Consider the following 24,574-nt stretch of genomic DNA (forward strand, 5'->3'; position numbering starts at 1 on the left):
TTCTGTGACCACTTCTATCCTTATCAGCAGCATTGGGAATCTGTGTTTCTTTTTGTTGCGTCATGTTGTGTCAGCTCTCTGTGTATATGGTGCCATTCTTAGGCAGGCTGCATATTCTTTCCCTCTGGGCGGCTATCCTTATGGGGAGCACTCCTTGCGTGTGGGGCTCCCCTATGTAGGGGACACCCCTGCATGGCATGGCACTCCTTGGGCGCATCATCAGCACTGTGCATGGGCCAGCTCCACACGGGTCAAGGAGGCCCAGGGTTTGAACCGCGGACCTCCCATGTGGTAGGCAGACACCCTATCCATTGGGCCAAGTCCGCTTCCCTATCACCAGGTCTTGAAGATATTTTCCTACATTTTCTTTTTTTTTTTTTAAGATTTATTTTTTATTTATTTCTCTCCCTTTCCCTGCCCCCACCCCCAATTGTCTGCTCTCTGTGTCTATTCACTGCATGTTCTTCTGTGTCTGCCTGTATTCTTGTCAGCGGCACCAGGAATCCGTGTCTCTTTTTGTTGTATCATCTTGCTGCGTCAGCTATCCGTGTGTAAGGTGCCATTTCTGGGCAGGCTGCACTTTATTTGCACTGGTCGACTCTCCTTATGGGGCGTACTCCTTGCATGTGGGCCCCCCGCACACATGGGGGACACCCCTGTGTGGCACGGCACTCCTTGTGTGCATCAGCATTGCGCGTGGGCCAGCTCATCACATGGGTCAGGAGGCCCTGGGTTTGAACTGTGGACCTCCCATGTGGTAGGCGGATGCCCTATCCATTGGGCCAAATCCACTTCCCCCTACATTTTCTTCTAGAAGCTTTATGGGTCTTACTTTTATATTTAGATTTTTGATACATTTTGAGTTTTTTGTATAAGGTGAGATAGGTGTCCTTTTACCTTCTTTTGGGTGTGGATATCCAGTACTCACAGCACCATTTGATGACTGGACTGTTCTGCCCAAGCTTGGTGGTTTTGACAGGCTAGTTAAAAATCACTTCACTGGGAAGTGGATGTGGCTCAAGCAATTTGGCTCCTTCTACCATATGGAAAGTCCAGAGTTTGATTCCTGGGGCCTCCTGGTGAGGGCAAGCTAGCCCGCATGGTGAGTGGGACTGCATGGCAAAATGGCTTGAGTGGAGTTCTGGCCCATGCAGGAGTTCTGGCCTGCATGGCAAGCTGACCTGAGCACAGTAAGATGATGCAACAGAAAGAAACAGAGAAGAGTCAATAAGAGATGCAGCAGACCAGGGAGCTGAGATGGTGCAAGAGATTGAGCATCCCTCTTCCACTCCCGAAGGCCCCAGGGTCAGTTCCTAGTGCTGCCTAAAGAGAAGACTAGCAGACAATGAAGAATGCACAGCAATTTATGAGTGGGCATCTAATTATCTTGATGATTTAACTCTAAAGGTCATTTTCTCTTTCTTGTCTAGAGTTTTATTTTTGATTGGCATTATGTTAAGCCTCTTCTTTAATGGTTGGTCCAGCTTATTGTCGACTTTAAGAGTAGCCTAGGTTAACTGTTCAGATTTTCTCAGCTCTTTTCCATCTGTCTCCTGTCCTGGATTTATGATATCATTTTTAAGATTGCAGTCTTTGTGAAATCTTTTCACCTACAGGAGAAAGTTTCCTTTCCTGTGTTCCTTCTCTGGGTTTCTTGATCTTTTCCATTTGTTTTTATGCAAAATTTTCTCCCCAGCTCCTATTATTTGTTTTAATGCTCTCCCTTATTGAATACCTCCTTTCCCTTACCCTTTTCGATTCTGGAACCCATTCTGTCTCATAATAATTAACCCCCCCCCCTTTTCCTTTTTTTTTCTCCACAGAGGCTTTTCTTCCTCTGGATTCTTCCACATTAGGGTATCTGATCCCATGGAGCAATATTAACCTATCTTCCAGAATGATAGGTTAATCCATGAAAGTCTGTTTGACATAGGTTGTCTAGTCAACTGAAGCTGAATTGATGCAGGAACATCTTGCCTGTAGTTTTGCAGTTCTTTCTCTTCCCCCACTTCCATCTTTGGGTTCCCTTTTGAATGCAGCCTGTCTCAGCAGCCTGTGTTGTGCCTTCAGTCTCTGTGGACTTGTGTCCCTGTGTCTGTATATGTGTTGGGTTGTAACTTGTGCTGTGAGTTATTCTGTAGTCTGCATCTGTGGTAGGATTGACCTGGGCTGTGCTGTCTCTGTATAACTCCCATGTTGTGCAGGACCGAATGAGGGGAAGGGTTCTGGACAGAAATTTACTACCTGATCTTGGGTATAATTTTTCTTTTTCTTCAATTCAGTGTTTGTGGCATCTTTCCCCTGTCTCTATCTTTTTCCAGAGTTCTAAGCAATTGGGATTTGTGCATTTATCAACTGGTTCTAAGGGTTAACTTTTCAAGGGGATGTTTTATGTCTCCATGCTGATGACATCCCCCCCCTAATTTCTCATAATAAATTGTAGACTTCAGGAGGGCAATTTTTTTTTTGCTCTTTGTATTCCTTACAGTTGGTATCCTAGAGATGCCTGGCAGAAGTGTGTGTTCAATAATTTTATTTACCTTTTTTTTTTTAAGGATTTATTATTTACTGCCCTCTCCCCTCCCCCTGCCATTGTCTGCTCTCTGTGTCCATTTGCTGTGCATTCTTCTGTGTCTGCTTGTCTTCTCTTTAGGTAGCACTGGCAACCAATCCTTGGACCTTTTGGAGTGGGAGAGAGGTGTTCAGTCTCTTGTGCCATTTCATCTCCCTCGTCTGCTGTGTCTCTTATTGTCTCTTCTCTGTGTCTCTTTTGGTTGCATCATCTTGCTGCCCCAGTTCACTGCTCAAGCCAGCACTCCTTGTGGGCAGCTTTCTGCTTGGACGAGCTTGTTGCTTGGGCCAGTTTGCCTTTACCAGGAGACCCCAGGAAGCAAACCTTGTACCTCCCGTATGGCAGACAGGAGCCCAATTGCTTGAGCCACATCCGCTTCCCTTTATTTACTTTTGAAGCCTGCTGTTTGTACTCCTGCCTCCATCCAAAGACTCAGGCTTTGGTCATATGAAGATCTTTCGTGGTCATATAAGGTGTATTAGTTAGCCGAAGGGGTGCTGATGCAAAATACCAGAAATTGGTTGGTTTTTATAAAGGGTATTTATTTGGGGTAGGAGCTTACAGATACCAGGCCATAAAGCAGAAGTTACGTCCCTTTCCAAAGTCCGTTTTCACGTATTGGAGCAAGATGGCTGTCAATGTCTGCGAGGGTTCAGACTTCCTGAGTTCCTCTGGGTTCAGCTCCTGTTTTCTTCTCAAGGACTGCTGTAGACTATGAGGTTCTCTAGGCTTTGCTTCTCTCCACAAGGTCAGCTGTAGACTCTCAGGCGAATGGCTCTGTCTCTTTCCCCAAGGCTCCAGTTTAAGACTTCAGCATCAAACTCCAACACCAAAACTCCAACATTAAGAATCCCCAACTCTGTCCTTTGTCATGCCTTGTATCTTTGAGTCTCTACCCTCTAATGGGTGAGGACTCAGTGCCCTAATGACATGACCCAGTTAAAGCCCTGATCGTAACTCAATCAGGCCCAGGTACAGATCAGATTACAAACATAATCCAATATCTGTTTTTGGAATTCATAAGATATCCAGCTGTTTCATAAGTTTACATGGTTGGTGCCATCTAAAATGCCAGACAGTTTTATAAATGCGTAATTGCTGTGTTGCCATAGAGAATGATAACATCTAATTCTTGCCACAAAAGAGACATATGCACCTTGTGGAATGTTAGTTGTATAGAGTGAAAGCAGGTGTATGATCAGAAAAGTTTTTGTAATGAATTTGACTTTTGAGTTTGGCTTTGAAGGATTTCTAAGTTAGGCCAGATGGAATATGAATTGAGATTGTTCCTGACAAAGAGTACTGGAGGAACAGAGGCACAGAGGTGTAGAAGTATAGGGCATAATGTTTGCGAAAGCAGTTATTATCTGAGTGTGCTTAGAGTAGAAAGGATTAGGGGAAAAAAGGCCGATTTATAAGCCATGCAACGAAGTTTAGTCTCTTTTCTACATCATGGAAACATAGCTGAAAAGTTATAGAGTGATAATGAGATATCTATTTTAAAAAGATGACCCTGATGAATAACTGACCAGAATAAGACTAATGTAAAGGATTTGGATTAGAGGCTGATGTAATAAATAAAGCCATGGTACTGCATGCTTGAAGTAGGCTCTGGAAACATACCATACCATAACATACCCATTTCATAGGTAGAGTGGGTAATACTTAGTCTCTTGGATGTGCAGGATGGTGAAGAGGGAAGAGTCAAATATGACTGATATTTCTAGGTTCTGTAACTGGGTGAGAGCAGTGATGTTAGTAATCAGGGTAGAGAATGAATGAATGAATGATCTTTAAATAAAGTATTAGTTAAATTATGGTACATTCCATCTACTCTAATTCTCTTCAGTTGTTAACTATATAATCATGGTCTACCACTAAGTGATATAAATAAGCTTGTATAGTACAACTTCATTTGTATTAAAAAACATTTTATACATACATATATGTGCATGCTCATATACACACATATACATAATTACTTCATATAATACTCCATAAATATTACTACTACATATGCTTATATATCTTTAGAAAGCAAATCAAGACAGGAATATAAACTTTTAATGTTGGTGGCTTATTCTGAAAACTAGATAGAAAAGGGGCTGGAGCTTTCATTATTGAAGTGTTCCTTCATGTTTTTCAGAACATATTTACTTTTATGATAACCAAAAATGAATAAAACATCAAGACAGATTATAATTACTGGGAAGGTATGGAGTATATAGCAATGTTGAAGAATAATTGGTAGGAAGAGGTGTTTTGGTTCTCTACCAAACATTTTACAGAAATATTTTCCCTTCATAGCTTTTTTCATAGTGTTGTATGGAATGTCCTTGTTTTTTCTTGTTCCTTTTCTCCCTTATTTATGGGCCATCTTTATGCTCTTGTTCTTAATGGGAGTTTTTTTAAACTTGGGGACTCAGGGATCTTTGCTTCAATGAACTATAATAGTGCATTTATGTATTCTTATGTTTTATTTCTAATTTTATTAGTTATCTACTGCTACATAACACATTATCACAAATTGAGCAGTTTTAAAACAATATGTATTATCTCAGTTTCCATGTGTCAGGAGTCTGCATAGCTTAACTGAATCCTCTGCTTTGGGTCTCACAGGGCTGTGAAGTGTCAGACAAACTATCATCCTCTCTGGAGCTTGGGACCCTCTATCAAGCTCACATGGTCTTTGGTAAAATCCACTTCCTTGCCATTGTAGGACTGCAGTCTCATTTTCTTGCTGTCTATCCCTGGGGATCTTTCTCAGTTCTGAAAGGGTGCCCATAGAATCTTGCCACTTGTTTGTATCACAGACTGTCTCACAATATGGGAACTTACTTCCACAAGGTTCACAGGAGACTCTCTCCAGTCTGCTAAGATCGGATCTTATATAATTTAACATAATTATGGGAATGACTATCCTATCACCTTTGCTATGTAATATAACCTATTTAGAGAGTAACTGTCCATCATCTTTGCCATATTCTATTTGCTAAAAGAAAGACACTGATTTTGCCTGAACTTATGCTAATGGAATTCTTTAAGCATATGAATCGCTGGGAGTCATCCTAGGGTCTGTTCCCCTTGGCACTATGATAGAGTTTAAAGCTCGAAAGAATCTTAATGTATTTTCTTTCTCCCTTCCTAAAATATAAGGAGAGTTCATCCTGAGTATTTAGTGTAGTATTTATAGCATACTATGTGTTGAATAGATGTTTGACAATGATTCAAAAGGCAGGGGGAATTGTGGGCACAAATGATATTAAAAAATTGGAGTAAACTCTCAGAAGACTTATCCAGTTGTAATGTGGATAACATGATTAAGGCTTGATTTTTAGGGCATTGGATTTGAAAATAGAGAGTATAAGTTAAATCTGGAAATAACACAGAAGAAACATTGACGGGATTTGCTGATTGATTTTGACCCTGGAGGAAGGTGGTATAGGACAGGGAGGAGACTAGAATGACTTTGAGGTTGCTTGTTTGGGGACTGGGAGGATGTTTGTGCCATTGACTAATTAATTCAATTAATATTTGAGTGCAGCTAGGCAATATATTGATGTTAATTTCAAATTGTGGTTTTAGGTCTCTAGAGGGACATTGAGAAGCCCAATCCAGTATTTCATATATGCATTCATAAAAACCCTTGCTTTCTCTACGGAATCATAGGAAGTTATTAATTAGCAGGGTTTTTTTTTTTTAACTAAACAAGGAATTGTTTTATCTGTAATCACTATATGTGTACTGTTTAACAGCATTTGAAAAAAAACCATAACAATATGATCCAGAAATTGAAGAGGTATTTCAATAATTTATGAGTTTAGAGGGTAATAGAGTAGGTCTCTCATTGCTGAAGAGAATAACCCTAAGTTGATTGTAATTTAATCAGCCATAGATGCAATCAACTTACTAATGATGTTAAGTCCATGAAATGTTCTCATAGTAGCAGTTAGGCCAATGCTTGCTTGACCAAACAATGAGGCACCATTTCCTGGCCAAGGTGACTCATAAGCCTAACTATCATAGTGTGTATAAATTAAGTAGACATGAAAAAAGTGGTTGAAAACTTTTGAATTTAGGACTTTATAATTTCATTTATGTTAATTAGTGATTATTGTAAAACTGAAGAGAATAGAGAGTATAAGTATTAACTGGATGATTTATAGTCCCTTTTAGAGCCAGGGTTGGGACACTTTTTCTGGAAAGGTCCAGAAAGTAAGTATTTTAGGCAGAAGTTTTCTGTCACAACCACTCAACTCTGTTGTATTGTAATGTGTAAGTAACCATAGATGATACATAAATAAATGGGCAGAGGTATGCTCTAATGAAACTTTATTTAAAAAATATACGGCAGTCCAGATTTGGCCTAAATGCTATAATTTTTGACCCTGGTTCTAGAACATTGCAAATTTGATATAATGTCGATGGCATTTTTTTTACAAAGTCATTGTACATAATGTTATTCAACTTTCCTTTTTCCAATTAATAATATATTGTCACTATATTGTGACTATCTTTTGTGGCTATCATTTATTGTCACTGCACATAATCTATCCAATTTTATGGTTGTATGTTTTAGTTCTTTCAAGTTTTCATTTTTATGAATGGTGTTACAGTGAACTTTCTTGTACATGCACATATCTTTCTGAAATTTTGGAGCATGTTGATATGGCAATTTACTAGTAGTATAATTGATTTAGATCACTCTGGATTGGATATGCATATTATGCATATATATGTGTACAAGTATATATATGTATATATGTATTAGAGAAATTGTAGGTTTATAGAACCATCATACATAAAATACAGGATTCCCATATACTACCTGAAAACCAACACCTTGCTTTGGTGTGGAACATTTGTTACAATCTATGACAGCACTTTTTTTTATACTTGTACTTTTTTTTAAACTATTTACCTTTGTTAGAGTTGATGAAAAATTATTAAAATAGTAATAATGGGGAGGGGCTGTAGCTCAGTTGCTTGAATACCTGCCTCCCACATATGAGGTCCCAGGTTCAATCCCTGGTGCCTCTTTTAGGGAAAAAATAGTACTATTAACTATTGTGCATAATTTACATTAGGTATATTTTCCCCATATTCTACCCTATTATTAATTCTTCTATTAATTTGTTAAAATCCATTAAGAAATTCTTATACTTGTATTATTAAAAATAGTCTATTGTCTATAATAGGGTTCACTGTTTTATACAGTCCTATGCTTTTTTTCAAATTAATTTTCACTCTAGTTATATATATGAACTGGTTGTCCCTTTTAACCACATGCACCTTATATAATTTGTTGCTATTACTTGCATTCACAATATTGTGCTATCACCACCACCATCCATTTCAAAACCTTTACAAGCAATGTGAGTAGAAATTCTATAGAAATTAAACATCAACTCCCCATTCTCTGAACTGTATTTATCCCCCACTGAGCTATAATCTATCTAGACTCTAATTCACTGAATTTGCTTATTATAATAAGTTCATATCAGTGAGATGATACTGCAGTTGTCCTTTTGTGTCTGTCATTAGTTCTATTTGTTGTGTTGAGTATTCTCTTATATGAATATTCTCAAATTTAAAAAGTTCATTGTACTCTTAATGGATATTTGGGTAGTGCTAGTTTGTGGCTCTTATAAAGTTGCTATAATATTCTTCACTTCTACTTGCTGTTCTTTAAGACTATCTTAGCTATTCTTTGTCCTTACATTTTCATATAAACTATAGACTCTATTAGTCAAATTCTACAGGAAAACCTGCGAGATTTTGATTGGGATTCACTACATCTGTAGATCATTTGGGGAAAACTAATGTCTTTACAGTATTTAGCTTTTCCCTTTCAAGAACAGTTTTGTTATTAGTTATTCCAAGGACTCTGATTTTTTTTTTAAATGAAAGAAGTGGTAGGGTGATAGAAAAACCATGTGGAAAATATTTAATTGTCATATACCTACTCCCGTTAGTGACACCTTGCGTTAGTGTGGTGTCTTTGTTACAACTGATGAAAGAATATTATTATAATTGTACTACCATTGTTTACATTAGGATTCACTGTGTTGTACAGAGCTATGCTTGTTTGTTTTTTTTATTCCACTCCCCCTTGGGGCTTGCTTGCTGTCTGCTCTCTGCGTCCATTCGCTTGCACACTCTTCTGCGTTTTTGCTTGTCTCCCTTTTTTGTTGCATCACCTTGCTGAGTTGGCGCTCTGGGGTGCTCTGTGGGCCGGGCTGCTCTCAGTAGTGTTTGGGTAAACCTGCCTTCACAAGGAGGCCCTGGGAAGCGAACCCAGGGCCTCCTGTATGGTAGACGGGAGCCAAACTGATTGAGCCACAGCACTTCCCAGTGCTATGTTTTTAAAAAAATTTATTCTAGTGACATATATTCAAAGCCTAAAATTTCCCCTTTTTACTTTATTCCAACAAAATTCATTGGTATTAATTACATTCCCAATGTGCTTACCATCATCATCCATTACCTAAACTTTTCCATCACCCCAAACATAAACTCTATAGCAATTAAGCATTAGCTCCTTGTTCTCAAGCCCCACCCTCTTTCCTGGTAACCTCTATTCTAGTTTGTAGCTCCATGAATTTGCTTGTTCTACTTATTTCATATCAGTGAGGTAATATTTGTCCTTTTGAGTCTGGCTTATTTCACTCTTCGAGCTCATCTGTGCTGTAGTATCATCAGAATTTCACTCCTTTTTACTCTGAATAATATTCCATTGTATGTTATAACACATTTTGTTTACCCATTCATTGGTTGCTGGACACTTGGCTTGCTTCCATCTCAGCATTGCCTTTATCGCATCCCATATATTTTGGTATGTTGTGTTTTCATTTTCATTTGTATCACGATATTTTCTCATTTCCCTTGTGACTCTTAATTATTTAAGAGTGTGTTGTTTAATTTCCACTTAGTTGTGAATTTTAGCACTTTCTGTGTTATTGGTTTCTAGCGTCATTCCTTTGTGGCTGGAGAAAGATACATTGTATGATTTCAAAATTTTTAATTTATTGGGTCTTGTCTTGTAACCTAACATATAATCTATCCTGGAGAATCATCCTTGTATACTTGAGAAGAATGTATATTCTATTGCTGTTGGGTGAAATGCTCTATATATGGCTGTTAGGGTTTTTAAGTTTATAGTATTGTTCAAGTCTTTTATTTCCTTACTGATCTTCTGTTTAGATGTTCTGTCACTATTTAAAGTGTTGCATTAAAATCTCCTGCTATTACTGTGGAACCATCTACTTCTCCCTTCAAGTTTATCAATATTTACTTCATCTATTTTGGGGTTCTACCCATTAGTTGTATAGATATTTATAGTTGTTATGTATTCTTGTTGAATTGATCCCTTTATCATATCTAATAACCTTCTTTGTCCCTTGTAATAATTTTACATTTAAAGGCTTTTTTTAAACCTGGTATTAGTATAGCTGTCCCAGCTCTCTTTTGATAATTATTTGCATGGTATGTTTTTTTTTGTCGGTTCACTTTCAACCTTCTTTTGTCTTCGAACTGAAGGTGAGTCTCCTGTTTACATTCTTTTTACTGGAGAGGTTAATCTATTTACATTTAACATAATTATAGATAATGCAGGAATTTCTTCTGCCATTTTGCTATTTGGTCTTTTTAAGTGTTATAATTTTTTTTTTTTTTTGCTTCTCATTTCTTCTGTTAATACCTACTTTAATATTTATTTGACTGTTCTGGAATTATACCTGTTTGAATCTCTTCTCAGAACTTTCATGTATTTTCAATGTAGTTGTCATGGGGCTTAAATTTAACAACCTAAATCTGTAATAATCACATTTTATGTAATACCAGCTTAACATGAATAGCAAATGCTCAGTGTTCCTGTACTCCTCCATCCCTGTACCTTTTTGTTTTACTTGTTAATAAATTTTTATATAATGCATTCCAGAACCATAGATGTATCATTACTTTTTTGCATTGGTATTCTAGAACCTATGGGAAACAAACAGTGGACTTGCATACAAAAAATGTGCTACAATAGTACTGGCATTTATGATTACCTGTATGGTTACTTTTACCAGAGGTCTTTATTTCTTTATGCCACTTTGATTCACTGCCCTGTGTCCTTTCCTATCAGTCTTAAGAAGTCCTTTTAAGCACTGTTTGTAGGGTGGATCTTGTAGTGACAAATTCCCTCAGCTTTTTTTTTTCCCCTTGGAGTGGCTAATCTCTCCCTCATTTTTGAAAGAGTCTTGCTTGACATAAAATTCTTGATTGACAATTTTTCTTTTCTTTACGTATTTCTTTCCCATGCCTTCTTGTCTGGTTTCTCGTGGTTTCTGATGAGAAATTGGCATTTAGTATGTTGGGACTCCTTAGTACATAACACTTTGCTCTTTTGCAGCTTTCAGAGTTTTCTCCTTGTCCTTGATATTTGATAATTTGACTACTATGTGTTTCACATTATTATCTCCTAATTTGTTGTTTGAGGATCATTGGACTTCCTAAATGTGCTTATTCATATTTTTTCATAAATTTGGAAAGATTTCTACCATTATTTTTTTACATTTAATAAGCTGTTTATTTTTTAAGCTTCTTTTAACAAATCAATTTTATTAATACATTAATAAAGCATAAATCCATCCACAGTGTACAATCATTGGTATTTGGTATAATCACATAATTGTGCATTCATCACTTGAATCATTTTTAGAGTACTTTCATTATTCCAATAATAAAAAAATGATCACTTGTGGACCACTGACCATGGGGTGCAGAGATGCCCGGAGATGTACTTACCAGGTGCAATGGGTGTGTCATGATGATGGGAGTGAGGGTTGCTGGGGGGGGAGTGGTGGGGTGGGGGTGGTAGGGTTGAATGGGACCTCATATTTTTTTTAATGTAATATTTTTACAAAATCAATTAAGAAAAATATAAAAAAAATAAAAAATTTTAAAAAATTGAAAAAAAAAAAAAAAAGATCACCTCTCAATTCTCAATCTCTCTATACTTCCCTTGCCATAAATGGTTGCTATTCTTTTTTAATTCTTTCTAGTATATTTGTATTTATATTTTGTTAAAAAAGTCTTATATGTGCAATATCACCCATATTCGTGTTTACATGAGGTTTCATTATCTTAAATAGTCCCATGTTACAGTTTTTAGCTTTCCTTCTAGTAATATTACTAGACTTTACATGACTTTAGTCTTTCCCTTTTAACCATTGTTATACCCATATAATAGCTCTGCTAGTTACTCTGTGATGTACTTTCACCATTTCTATTAATTTCCAAAGACTTACAAGCAACCTTTTTACCAATTCTGCAAAGATTAACCCTCAGCTTTCCATTCTCTTCCCTCATTCTGTTTTCTGGAGACCTATATTTAAACTATTAACTACATGAATCTGCCTAATCTATTTATTTCATAGTAGTTCAATCATACAGTATTTTTCCTTCTGTGTCTGACTTGCTTTTCACTCAGCATAATCTCCAGGTTCATACATGTTGTCATGCTTCACTACTACTTCATTTCTTCTTACAGCTTCATAATATTCCATTGTGTGCATACACCACAATTTGTTTATCCATTCATCAGTTGATGGACATGTGGGTTGTTTCCATACCATTGTTTTTTTTTTTTTTTGGATATTTCTTCTGTCTCTTTCTCTTTCTTGGGAGTCCTATGATACGTATTTTGGTGTGCTTGGTGGTGACCCACAGGACTCTTAAGATTTATTTACTTTTCAAAATTGTTTTTTCTTTCTGCTCCTTAACCTGAATCATTTCAACTGTCTTGTGCTTGAGTTCACTGATCCTTTCTTCTGCCAGCTGCAATTGGCTACTGAAAACCTTTAGGGAAGTTATCATTTCCATTATTGTGGTCTTCAACTCCTTTGGTGCAATGAGCTAACAAAATCAAATAAATCAATGCAGAGAACACCTTTCACAGTCTTTGTATATTGGCTCCACTTTGGTTGGTGGTCTTAATTAGAGGTTAGCTATTCTGTGAAGATCAATCAGCATGAGCAGAATGGGAATTGGAGGGTCCTCTACATGAGACTCCTTAGAGACTATGTCTTCTCCTGGGCTTGAATTTGCTCATGGCTTTAGGAATTTCTTCATTTTTAGGAATTTGAATGCCTCCTCTTCTACCAATGAAATAGGCTTTCTCCTCCTCTTGTGTGCTCTGTTGCATGGCTTAATGCAGTGCAGGTAATCCTTTGCCCCAGGGAGCTTTGATTTAATTGGCCTTTATATTGCTTTAACTGACTGAAAGCTGCTACTGCCTATAGGAACATATTCTGGGAGTGCGAGCCTGAGACAAGTTTCCTGGTTCATTGTTTTAGGCTTTCACCAGACAGATTTGCACCAACATGCAGGCATCTCCTTTTTGCACCAACATGCAGGCATCTCCTTATGTGCATAGGGGTTACTCTGATCCCTCTAGTACAGGGCTGGGGACTCACAATGGGAGTACAGTCTGGCTCCATATCATGTCAGGATGAGGGTGAGAGAGGGACTAACATGGGTGTCTGGAGCCTTGACCACCAACTTTTAAAAATTTCTTTCTTATGTTATTCTTTTACTTTTTATTTTTAGAGAAATTTTAGATTTACAAAAAAATTACATGGAAAGTATAGTGCATTCCCATATAACCCTCCCCCTCTCCCCCCACAGTTTCCCTTATTATTGATATCTCACATTAGTGTGGTACATTTGTTATAATTGATGAAGCAGTATTGATGCATTACTGTTAACCAAAGTCTGTAGTTTACTTATGGTTTACACTTTGTGCTGTAACAATCCGAAGATTTAAATATCTGAGAAATATATTTAACAGGCATATTGAAAATTATAAGGTCAGATATAAAGAGTAGAAGAATCATGAGTTATAAATGAGTATAACTATGTTGTATTGGGGAAATATAATGGCTTTTCATATATTCCCTAATAGGGCCTGCCAAGAGGGTGTTGATTGCATGAGACTGTGCACCTCGCCTATGATATTTAGATGTCCCTAGACTTCTCAGCAGCACTTTTGTTTGAGACTTTGTTTACTGTGGAAGTTTGTGAAAACTGCCTGAGTCCTGCATAAATATAACCTCTGGAATGACCTTTTGACTCACTTTGAAATCTTTTAGCCATAAAAAATTTCTGTTTTATGTAATAGTTCCCCTTTTTGGTCAAGGTCTTTTTAAAAATGCGTCACTAATTAACACTTGGTAATAATCCCTTGGTACCAGGGAGGCTCATCCTTGGGAGTCATGTCCCATGTTGGGGGAGAAGGTAGTGAATTTATTCGGCTCCTTACATTTTAGATGTCTTGGTAGCTTGCAAGTGCCATTTTAAAAGATTGAAAAACTTATTTGATCTACCATGTTTCGTTGCTTTAGGTGGAAATGGCTAGTCTGATAGAATCTAATCTGCTATTGCTAGAGGCCTAAACTCTTATTCTTATGTTCTTAAATTCTTTAGTAGAAAAGAGTGGTACCTCATTGGATATGATGTCAGAAGAGGAGAGTAAAACATTCCTTCCTGGTCAAAATAACAAAATGTATCATTTTGTACCATTGATTAATCATTTATGTTGTGCTTATGTATATATTCATTTATTTGACTAAATTCATCTTTTATAGGTTGCTTAGCCAAACAATGAAGGATCATCTAGTAAGGGTAGCAAATGAAGCTGAATTCATCCTGAGCAGACAGAAAGCAGAGGATATTCACAGACATGCAGAATTTGAGGTAGGTTAAATATGTGGTTGATGTGAGGAAATTACAATTTTTTAATGGTAATTGTGGGAAACTGTCCAGATAAAATGACAGTATACCATATCATCAAAAATTAAAAATTTAGGGAAGCAGACTTGGCCCAATGGATAGGGTGTCCGCCTACCACATGGGAGGTCCACGGTTCAAACCCTGGGCCTCCTTGACCCGTGTGGAGCTGCTCATGTGCAGTGCTGATGCGTGCAAAGAGTGCCAGGCCATGCAGGGGTGTCCCCCGCGTAGGGGAGCCCCACGTGCAAGGAGTGCGCCCTGTAAGGAGAGCCACCCAGCATGAAAGAAAGTGCAGCCTGCCCAAGAATGGTGCCGCACACGCGGAGAGCTGACACAACAAGATGATGCAACAAAAAGAAACACAGATTCTTGGTGCCACTGATAAGGATAGAAGCGGTCACAGAAGAACACACAGCAAAAGGACACAGAGAGCAGACAACGGGGGGGGGGGGGGAAGGGGAGAGAAATAAATAAAAAATAAATCTTTAAAAAAAATTAAAAATTAAGTTTATTACAAAGTCATGGGGGATTCTGAGAAGATTCTTTTTATCCCTCCAATCTAGCTCCAATTCAGCTAATAGCTACTCAAAGCAGCTTCTGTGTTTGGCTGATTTTAACCATGTGAGCTGTGTCTTGGCTCTACTAGTCCATTCCCTCCCCCCCCCCCTGCAAAAAAAAGTTGGTACAAGACTTTGGTCTTCTGGAGAAGACATGGACTAATTAACTGGAAATGAAGATTCCTATGGCAAAGATGAGACTCCCCCTTCCCTCCCCCCTGAGGTGGCTCCCTCCTTTGTCTGCTTGCTGTGCCTGCTTCCTTTGTCTGCTTGTCTTCTTTAGGAGGCACTGTGAAGTGAACCCAGGACCTCCCATGTGGGAGATGGGTGCCCAACTGCTTGAGTCATATCCACTCCTTGCTTATTGTGTCTGCTTATTGTATCAGCTTGTTAATGTCTGCTCATCTTCTTTAGGAGGCCCTGGGAACCAAACCCAGGACCTCCTGTGTGAGAGGCGGGTGCCCAACTGCTTGAGACACATCTGCTCCCCCAAAGATGAGATTTTACTGGATCTTAGAAAGAGGTGCTGAACATTGAGTAGTAAGGTCTCTTTATCCTTCATGTTTGAATGCATGTTAATCTTTGTAGCTAAAGAAATTATAGGGAGACATACAGCTTCATTCTTGGAACCTCACAGTGGGAGCAAGTAACAGATCCATTCTGGTAGTACTTCTTAAATATCTCAATAATAATTGCACCTGAACATGGGTGCAACTCCGTGATAATAAATTTGAATTCATAGAGGAAATGAAGAATTCCTAGTGATATAATTTACCAAAATTTGCCTAAGGAGAATTAGAAAATTCGGTAAGAACATTCGCTATGTTTGAAGACATGTATTTAAATAAAAAGCATCAGCTGGGTTCCTTCTATCATGTCAAGAGCATATAATTCCAATACTGCATATATTTGTAGAACATTAAATAAGATCAGAGTCTCCTTGGTATCTTTTATGCAGTCATCATAACCTATAAAGGATACTAGAAAAATAAAACTCTAGAGGACCAATTTCACTTAAGAATTTGCTTGCAAAGTTCCCAGTACAACTTTAGCTAACAGAATCCAGCAATGCAATGAAAGAACAATGTAGTATAATGTCTGAGAGCTTATTCCTCAAATCCATTTAATATTAAGATATCTTCCTGCCTAAAAATTTGCAAATAGGAAAAGCATGAAATTATCAATAAATATGAAAAAATCCCTATAAACTTTAAGAGCCACACCTAATATAACTGAATTTTTAAAAATAGTGTAGAAGAAAATGATCAAATTTGATAAAGTGTATTTATTGTCATTTTAAACAGTTAAATGTGAAAGACATTTCTATTTAAATTGGGACAAAAGGTACCTACTATCACTGCCACTATTTAGCATATTTTTTTCAGTTTGAGATAAAGTAAAATATGTTTTTTTGAAAGGGATATGGAATATGGGCTGGGCAATGGTATCCTTTCATATAAGACGTATAAGGATAGATATGCAAGGCTGTTTATTTCAGCATTGTGAATATATTTATCAAAATAAAAATCAGCTGAGATGAAACAGAAGAAAATGTTTCTTTAGCAAAATAATCATTATTTTCTAAAAGATCCTAAGGCTAATAAATTAGAAAAACATTAAGAGTTTGGTGAATTCATTCAAAGAAATGATAATAAGAGCTTTCCTGAGATATAATTGATGTGCCATAAAGTCCACCTTTTAAAATGTACAATTCAGTAGTTTTTAGTGTATTCACATCAATTCAATGAACATTACATATTTCATTGACATCCTGCTATGAAAGCTGAGCAAATTAGTCTCATATTTTTCTCTTCTCACCTCCAAACTTTAACATATTAATGTTAATATTTAGATTATAACATTTGGGTTTTGTAATCAAAATTCTCATAGTATTTCAAAGTTTATTCTTTATTTACATGAATTTAATCCACCATTTTTATAGTCACAACTTTTTAATTGCCAGGTTCTTTATTTTGACTTGATGGTTAATTGGTTATATTTCATCTGCCCCCAAGAAGGGGCTCATGTGTATTGTAAACTTCAGATTCTTTTATCCTTAAGAATATTTATTTGCCTACTGTTTTTAGGTTTGAATGATACCTTGATTGATTTAATAGTCATGGCTCATAATAGCTTTCCTATAGAACATTGTTTTTTGTCTTCTAGCTTTGAATTTTGCTTTCAGAGAGGTATGAGGCCAGTTTGATAATTTTCCTCAGTTGATGATTTGCTTTTTCTGTCTTTTGTCTGCAGGAATAACAATATGGTTCAGTATTAAATGTTCTAAATTAATGTATTCCTGAAATAGTCTCTTGTTATAATATATGGATTCAAGCTTTCCCTTCAGTTATCAGTAATTTTCTTAAAATATAATTTGAAGTGTATTTTCTGTTTTATTTTCCCATACCTAGGCCCACTTATTAATCTTATTTTGTGTATGTGTATGTCTTTCATATTTATATCTTTATGTATCTCTATATTTCTTTGATTTTCACATATATTAGGTTGGTGCAAAAGTAATTGTGGTTTTGCATTGTTGAAATTTGCCATTTAATATTGGCATACATTCTTAAATAAATGTGGTTATGATATACAGAAATGTACATTTCTTTATGTTTTTTTGCTAATTACTTTTTACTTGCTATTTATTTTATATTTATTTTAAACTATGCAAATGATGTTAGACAAAAAACAAATTTGAGTGATTTTCTTATTTGAGTTCCAAATGGGTCATAAAGCAGCGGATACAACTTGCAACATTAACAATGCATTTGGCCCAGGAACTGCTAATGAATGTACAGTGTAGTGGTGGTTCAGGAAGTTTTGCAAAGGAGCGGAGAGCCTTGAAGATGAGTGTATTGGCTAGCCATCAGAAGTTGACAACACCAATTGAGAGCAATCATCAAAGCTGATCCTCTTATACTACATAAGAAATTGCCAAAGAACTCAACATGGACCATTCTACAGTCATTTGGCATTTGAAGCAAATTAGAAAGGTGAAAAAGCTGGATAAGTGGGTGCTTTATGAGCTGACTGAAAATTTTAAAAAATCATCGTTTTGAAGTGTCATCTTCTCTTATTCTACGTAACAATGAACCATTTCTCAATTGGATTGTGACTTGCGATGAAAAGTGGATTTTATTTGACAACTGGCGAGAACCAGCTCAGTGGTTGAACTGAGAAGAAGCTCCAAAGCACTTCCCAGAGCCAAAGTTGCGCCAAAAAAATGTCATGGTCACTGTTTGTTTTTTTGCTGCTGGTTTGATCCACTATAGCTTTCTGAATCCTGGCAAAACCATTACATCTGAGAAGTATGCTCAGCAAATCAATGAGATGCACCGAAAAGTGCAGTGTCTGCCGCTGGCATTGGTCAACAGAAAGGGCCCAATAATTCTCCATGACACCTGAGCACATGTCGCACAATCAGTGCTTCAAAAGTTGAATGAATTGGGCTATGAAGTTTTGCCTCATCCTCCATATTCACCTGCCCTCTTGCCAACTTTCTACCACTTCAAGCATCTTGACAACTTTTTGAAGGGAAAACTGTTCCACAAATAGCAGGATGCAGAAATGCTTTCCAAGAATTTGTCAAATCCGAGAGCACAGATTTTTACACTACAGAAATTAACTAACTTATTCCTCATTGGCAAAAATGTGTTGATTGTAATGGTTCCTATTTTGATTAATAAAGATGTGTTTGAGCCTAGTTATAATGATTTAAAATTCACAGTCTGGGGAAGGAGAGGTAGGTCGGTAGGTCAAGTGATTGGACTCCTGTCTACCGTATGGGAGGTCCTGGGTTTGATTCCCAGGGCCTCCTGGTGAAGGTATGCTGACCTGTGCAGTGAGCTGGCCTGAGCTGAGAGCTGGCCCATGTGGACTGCTAACCTGTGTGGCAAGCTGGTCCAAGTGGAGAGCTGAGGTAGCAAGATGATGCAACAAAAAGAAACACAGAGGAGAGATAACAAGAGATGCAGCAAACCAGGGAGCTGAGGTGGTGCAAGAGATTGAGCCCTTCTCTCCCACTCCAGCAGGTCCCAGGATTGGTTTCTGGTGCCACTTAATGAGAAAGACAAGCAGACACAGAAGAACGCACAAAGAAGGGACACAGAGAGCAGACAATGGGGGGTTGGGAGGGGGTAAATAAATAAATCTTTAAAAAATAAATAAACTTCATGGTCTGAAACCCCAGTTCTTTTGCACCAACTTAATATTTTGTGATTATGTCTATCTTCTGTTCTTCAATAACTAAATTTTTAGTGTTGTTGTCTCTGCTGTTTGTAATTTATTATGTCTATATTGATTATGTTTTGTTCCTCTTTTTGTTTATTTAGAGTCTTCACATTTTAAGCATTTTTAATTCCATTCATGATACTGTGCTGTCAACACTCTCATTTAGTACCAAAGCTTTTTATAATCCCAAACAGAAAATCTGTACCTACTAAGCAAAAAATCTCCCTTCCTCAATTCCCCCAGCCCCATGGTAACCTGTAATGTACTTTCTAATCTATGAATTTGCTTTTTCTAGGTATTTCATCTAAATGGAATCATGCAATATTTGTCCTTTGTATCTTTCTTATTTCACTGAATATAATGATTTCAAGGTCCATCTGTGTCATAACACGTATCAGAACTTCTTTCCTTTTTATGGTTGAATACTATTCCATTGTGTGCACAAACCAAAATTTGTTAATCTGTTCATCTTTTAATGAACACTGGGTTGTTGCCACCTTTTGGCTATTGTGAGTAATTTTCCTATGAACCTTAGTATACAAATTATCTGCTCAAGTTCCTGTTTTCATTTCTTTTGGGTATATATCTAAAAGGGCAATTACCTGGTCATTTTCGTAATTCTGTGTTTAGCTTTCTAAGGAACTGCCAAACTAATTTCCAGAGAGGCTGCACCATTTTACTTTCCCACCTACAATGTACAAGGGTTCCAGTTTCCCCTGCATTCTTACTATTTGTTGCTTTCCATTTTTAAAAATAGTAACCATCTTAGTGACTGTGAACTGGTATCTCATTGTGATTTTGATTTGCATTTCCCCAATGGCTAATGATGTTGTTCATCTTTTCATGTGCTTATTGGCTATTTGCATATTTTCTTTGCTGAAAGTTCTATTCTTTCCTTTGCCCATTTTTTTCTTAAGGGATTTTTTCATTTTTGTTTTTTTAAAGATACTTAGATTACATAAATATTACATTAAAAATATAGGGGATTCCATATGCCCCACTCCCTACCCTCCCACACTTTCCCACATTAACAACATCCTTCATTAGTGTGGTACATTTGTTGCAATTGAGCAACACATATTGGATCATTGCCACTAAGGGTGATTATAGTTTACATTATAGTTTAAAATTTCCCCCACGCAATTTTGTAAGTTATGACAGGATATATAATGGCCTATATCTGTTATTGCAGCATCATTCAGACAGTTCCAATGTTCTGAAAATGCCCCCATATTATACCTATTTTTCCCCCTCTCCCATCCCTCATAACTTCTGGTGGCCACTGCCTTCACATCAGTGATAAAAGTTCTTCCACTGCTAGAATAACAATTAGTCTATAATAGAATAAAAGTAAGTCTACTCTAGTCCATCATTCATTCCCCAAACCTAAGGATTCTGGAGTGGTGATGCCCACTCTGCCTCTAATTGAGAGGGGTTTGGTCATTTTTAAATTGAATTATCTTTGTTGTGTTTCAGTTATGTTATTTTGAGTTTTATCTTTTTTGCTTGATTTTTTTGTTAAGATTTTATGTATATCTCTCCCCGCCCCCCCCTTCCTGGTCCCAGTTGTCTGTTCTCTGTGTTTATTTGCTGTGTGTTCTTCTTTGTCTGCTTCTGTTATCAGTGGCACAGGAATCTGTGTTTCTTTTTGTTGCGTCATCTTGTGTGTCAGCTCTCTGTGTTTGCAGTGCCATTCCTGGGCAGGCTGCACTTTCTTTCGCACTGGGTAGCTCTCCTTACGGGGCGCACTCCTTGCCTGTGGGGCTCCCCTATGCGGGGACACCCCTGTGTGTCACGGCACTCCTTGCATGTGGGCCAGCTCCACACTGGTCAAGGAGGCCCTGGGTTTGAACCACGGACCTCCCATGTGGTAGACGGACACCCTAACCACTGGGCCAAGTCTGCTTCCCTTTGCTTGACTTTTGATTCAAAATTTTTAAGTTCATTAGAAGAAAATAATCATGAAGAATTTAATTTTTTGAGGTTTTTTTCTCCCTGGTCTCTTTTTCTTTTGTATAGAATTTCTATTTTATCTATTTAATGGCTTGTTTTTTGTTGATTGGTTAATTGATTGATGATATGTTTGCATGACTATGACTTTTTTTGTTGTTGTTCATGCTTAGACTATTCTGCCCTAATCCTAGGTAGTCACCAATCTTAGTTTGTGATTCCCACCCCCCCACCCCCCATCCCCCCGTTTTAAAAGCTAATATTCTCCTTCTCTGAGCTAGAGTTTAAGACGTTCACAATTTGATTTTTCCCATTATTCAGTAATCTGTGAAGGAGAAAGAATGTTTTTGGGAGAGGCAAGGAGGCTTTCTTAGAATATCTGAGCTTTACTCTTTAAGATTTTTTTTTTCTTTAAGATTTTTAAAAGTATTTTCTACCAAGTTCATTCCATCTTATTAGAGCTTGCTGCTTATTCTCAGTGGGAACATGTTTAGGCTTTGAATCAATACTCCGGCCAGTTCAGGGAGTAGTGCGCAGTCTTATTTCAGTCATGGGAAGTCAGCTCCATTTTTCACTTCCCTTGCTTCACCTGTCTTCATATGGTCAGTTTTTCTAGCATCTTTGTTTAGGAAAGGAAAGAAATAATGATACCTATTCAATTTGCTTCTTTCTGTATTTGAAGGCATTAAGAACATTTTTCAGAAGTGATGGTTTAGAACTGAGCTTTCCTGCATCCTCAATTCCAATGCCATTGTCTTTATATTTTCCCCTTTCCCTTTCCAACCAGTTGTTTTAAAGTTTTGTGCTTTATCTTATGCCTTTTCTGGTTTGTTTGTTTATTTAGCTAATTTAAAAATTGCTATTTTAGCCTACCATCCTAACCTGGAAATTACTCCTTATTGTCTTTTTCTATTTAATAGTAGAGCATTTTACTTTGTTGTAACTCTGGATTGAGATTGTTCATTCTTTTCATTTTACGAAGAGATTCTGTTTTGTAACAGTTTAAGTAGCACCATCTTACCTCTTTTGTGATCACGGTACAGCCAGGTTTTCTCTACGTTCTTGGCTAAGATACAAGAAATGAATTTCAAGAGCAAGCTAGTTAGTTAGATCAGTAATTTATTAAGGAGGGGAGGGAAGAGAAATAGGAGAAAATAACAGATCATGGGTCCCAGGTAGAGAGGAAGTGGCTGAAGAGTGATGAGGAGGGCTGATTTACAGACTACAATTCCCCATTTTAGATTATACATGCCCAGGTTTTACTTGAGTGTTGTTCCTTGGGGAGGGGCAGGGGGGAAGGCAAAAACAGGTCATCAAAAGCAAGAGCAGGAACAGGCACAAGGACAGGGCTGGTTTGCTTTCCTGCTTGCCCTTTGAACCATTAATTATTCCACCCCTTTGCTAATGGCAGGGGAGGAGTTCCAGCTGTTTGCTGTTTTGATTGATTATCCCACCCATTAATCCCCCAGGAGGGCCCAATGATAAGACCCCTGGAGAATATTCAGGGCTTCTCCTGGCTTCCAGAGAACTTGTTCTGAATGGGGGAATCTCACAGTGGTCTGCCAGCAGCCATCTTGGGGGTACTGGAGGACACATGTTTTAATGGCGGTGATTTTTTACCAGGTTCCAGATTCGTCTATTGATTCCCTAACTAGCCTGCTTCAATGGTGGTAGCCGTGTATGTGTTCATGTGTTTGTATAAGTGTGAATAAGAAAGGAGCCAATATGTGGAATTCAAAGGAGCAAAAAAGTCTAAAAATCTCTGTTATGTAAGAGTTAAAATTGATTTGACCAAAACAATATGTATGTTTGCAGTTTAGATGAGGGGTGATGGTGACAAAGGTAGCTAGTATTGCATGAGTTTATGATTTGTCAGGAGCTATTATGAGTACTTTATAACTATTAACTAATTTAATCCTTATAATAAGCCTCTGAGTTAGGTATCATTATTACCCCTTATTTTACAAAGGAGGAAACAACACAAAGAGTAAATAACCCAGTTAAACTGGGATCCAGAACCAGGCACTTTTGCTCTTCATCTTTATTCTATGAATTTGCTTCAAACTTTATCATATTTTTGTAGCATATGTGAATAAAATTTAATCCTGGAACACACAGGAGCTTTATTCTGAGCTATTTTATTTCATTGTTTGTCTAGTACAGTTTTTCATTTTTATCTTTATCTTCATGCTATGATATTTATTACATTGTATAGTAATATTATAAATCATGACAAAACATCTAAAAAAAGCAGGAATTTTTCCAAACAATTTTATTGTTACTTAAGATTTTAGTGCATAAAATATTTCTATTTATTCAGTGAATGATCATGAGGGACAATTTTAAGAAAGCAAACATATGTTTTCTTTTATCTATTAGTCTTATATTTGTGGAAAATAGTTATTCTTTGTTTATAAAACAAAATCCCAAGTATGTTCATGTTTAATAATGTCCTACCTATACTGGTCTTAAATGTTAAATAATACACTACAAAGTGAAGGCATATTTTTACTACAGATATTCTGAAGGTTATCTGTATTCAGCTCAACCTTGAATTTATCATGTGCATTGTTTAATAATATATGTGCTAGCAATATATCTACTACTAGTTACTTTTTCTTGCAAAAAGAGCTGTTGTCACATTTATTCTTCTACTTGTGACTGTAACGTAGCTAACTAGCCTCATTTTTTATCGAGGGTTTCATGACAGTTTGTAGATCTGAAATGCACATCTCTTTAGTTCATTGCATGATAATCACCGGAGTGGTATATGCTTGACATATTCTGCTTTTGATTTATGTAGTGTTTTCATGAATGTCATGACATCATTGATTATAGGTACATCTTAACTTTGTTTTTTAATCTGTAGCTGTATACAGAATATTTATTTTTAAAATTATATCATGCCAAAGCATTGGACCTAATCTTGTGAAAAGGTCGTATGAGTGAACGTACTCATTTCTTGACAATCCTTTTTTTAAAAAATTGTCTAGCATAGTTCTAGTATTATTTATTACTTTATTGCAGTATATGCAAGAAAATGTGATCAAGATTATCACCTAATTTTATTTTTAGGAATCTATATAAATTAGAATCTCACTTGAATAAGAATTTCCTAATGTTCTTTTGGCTGATGTTGCTTTGGAATTCATCTGCTTTACTATATAACTCACTTCCTATCAACTTAGTGAAACTTCAGAACATTGTTCAGTCAGTCAATTTCTTTGAAATAATAAAACTGAAGAATCTATTTTATGAATTTAAGACTATGAAAGCACTTGATTAATTTTTAATATAGCAAGACTATATATATTTTATTTTAGATTAAGGACGCAAATGTTTTAGCAATATCTGTCTTTTAGAACAAACTGTTTTTCAATGAAATAATCAAATTTTTCCCAAGTCGAGTACTTTTAAATTTTTAAAAAATTAGTGAATGCATGTATGTTCACTTATTTAAGTGCTTAATGAGTATAAAATAAATCTT

General features: G+C 36.8%; 1 protein-coding gene across 4 annotated transcripts in view; it reads left to right on the forward strand.

Annotated features, from left to right (window-relative positions):
* LRBA (LPS responsive beige-like anchor protein) overlaps positions 1 to 24,574 on the forward strand; it is an 891,557-nt gene that overhangs the window by 307,622 nt on the left and 559,361 nt on the right. For all 4 annotated transcript variants that reach the window (XM_058282502.1, XM_058282620.2, XM_058282452.2 and 1 more), the window contains exon 36: positions 14,203 to 14,311. In XM_058282502.1, coding sequence (XP_058138485.1) covers positions 14,203 to 14,311 — 109 coding nt within the window. The remainder of the gene's footprint in view (positions 1 to 14,202; positions 14,312 to 24,574) is intronic.

Source organism: Dasypus novemcinctus, chromosome 1, assembly GCF_030445035.2.
Source record: "Dasypus novemcinctus isolate mDasNov1 chromosome 1, mDasNov1.1.hap2, whole genome shotgun sequence".
Classification (NCBI taxonomy): domain Eukaryota; kingdom Metazoa; phylum Chordata; class Mammalia; order Cingulata; family Dasypodidae; genus Dasypus; species Dasypus novemcinctus.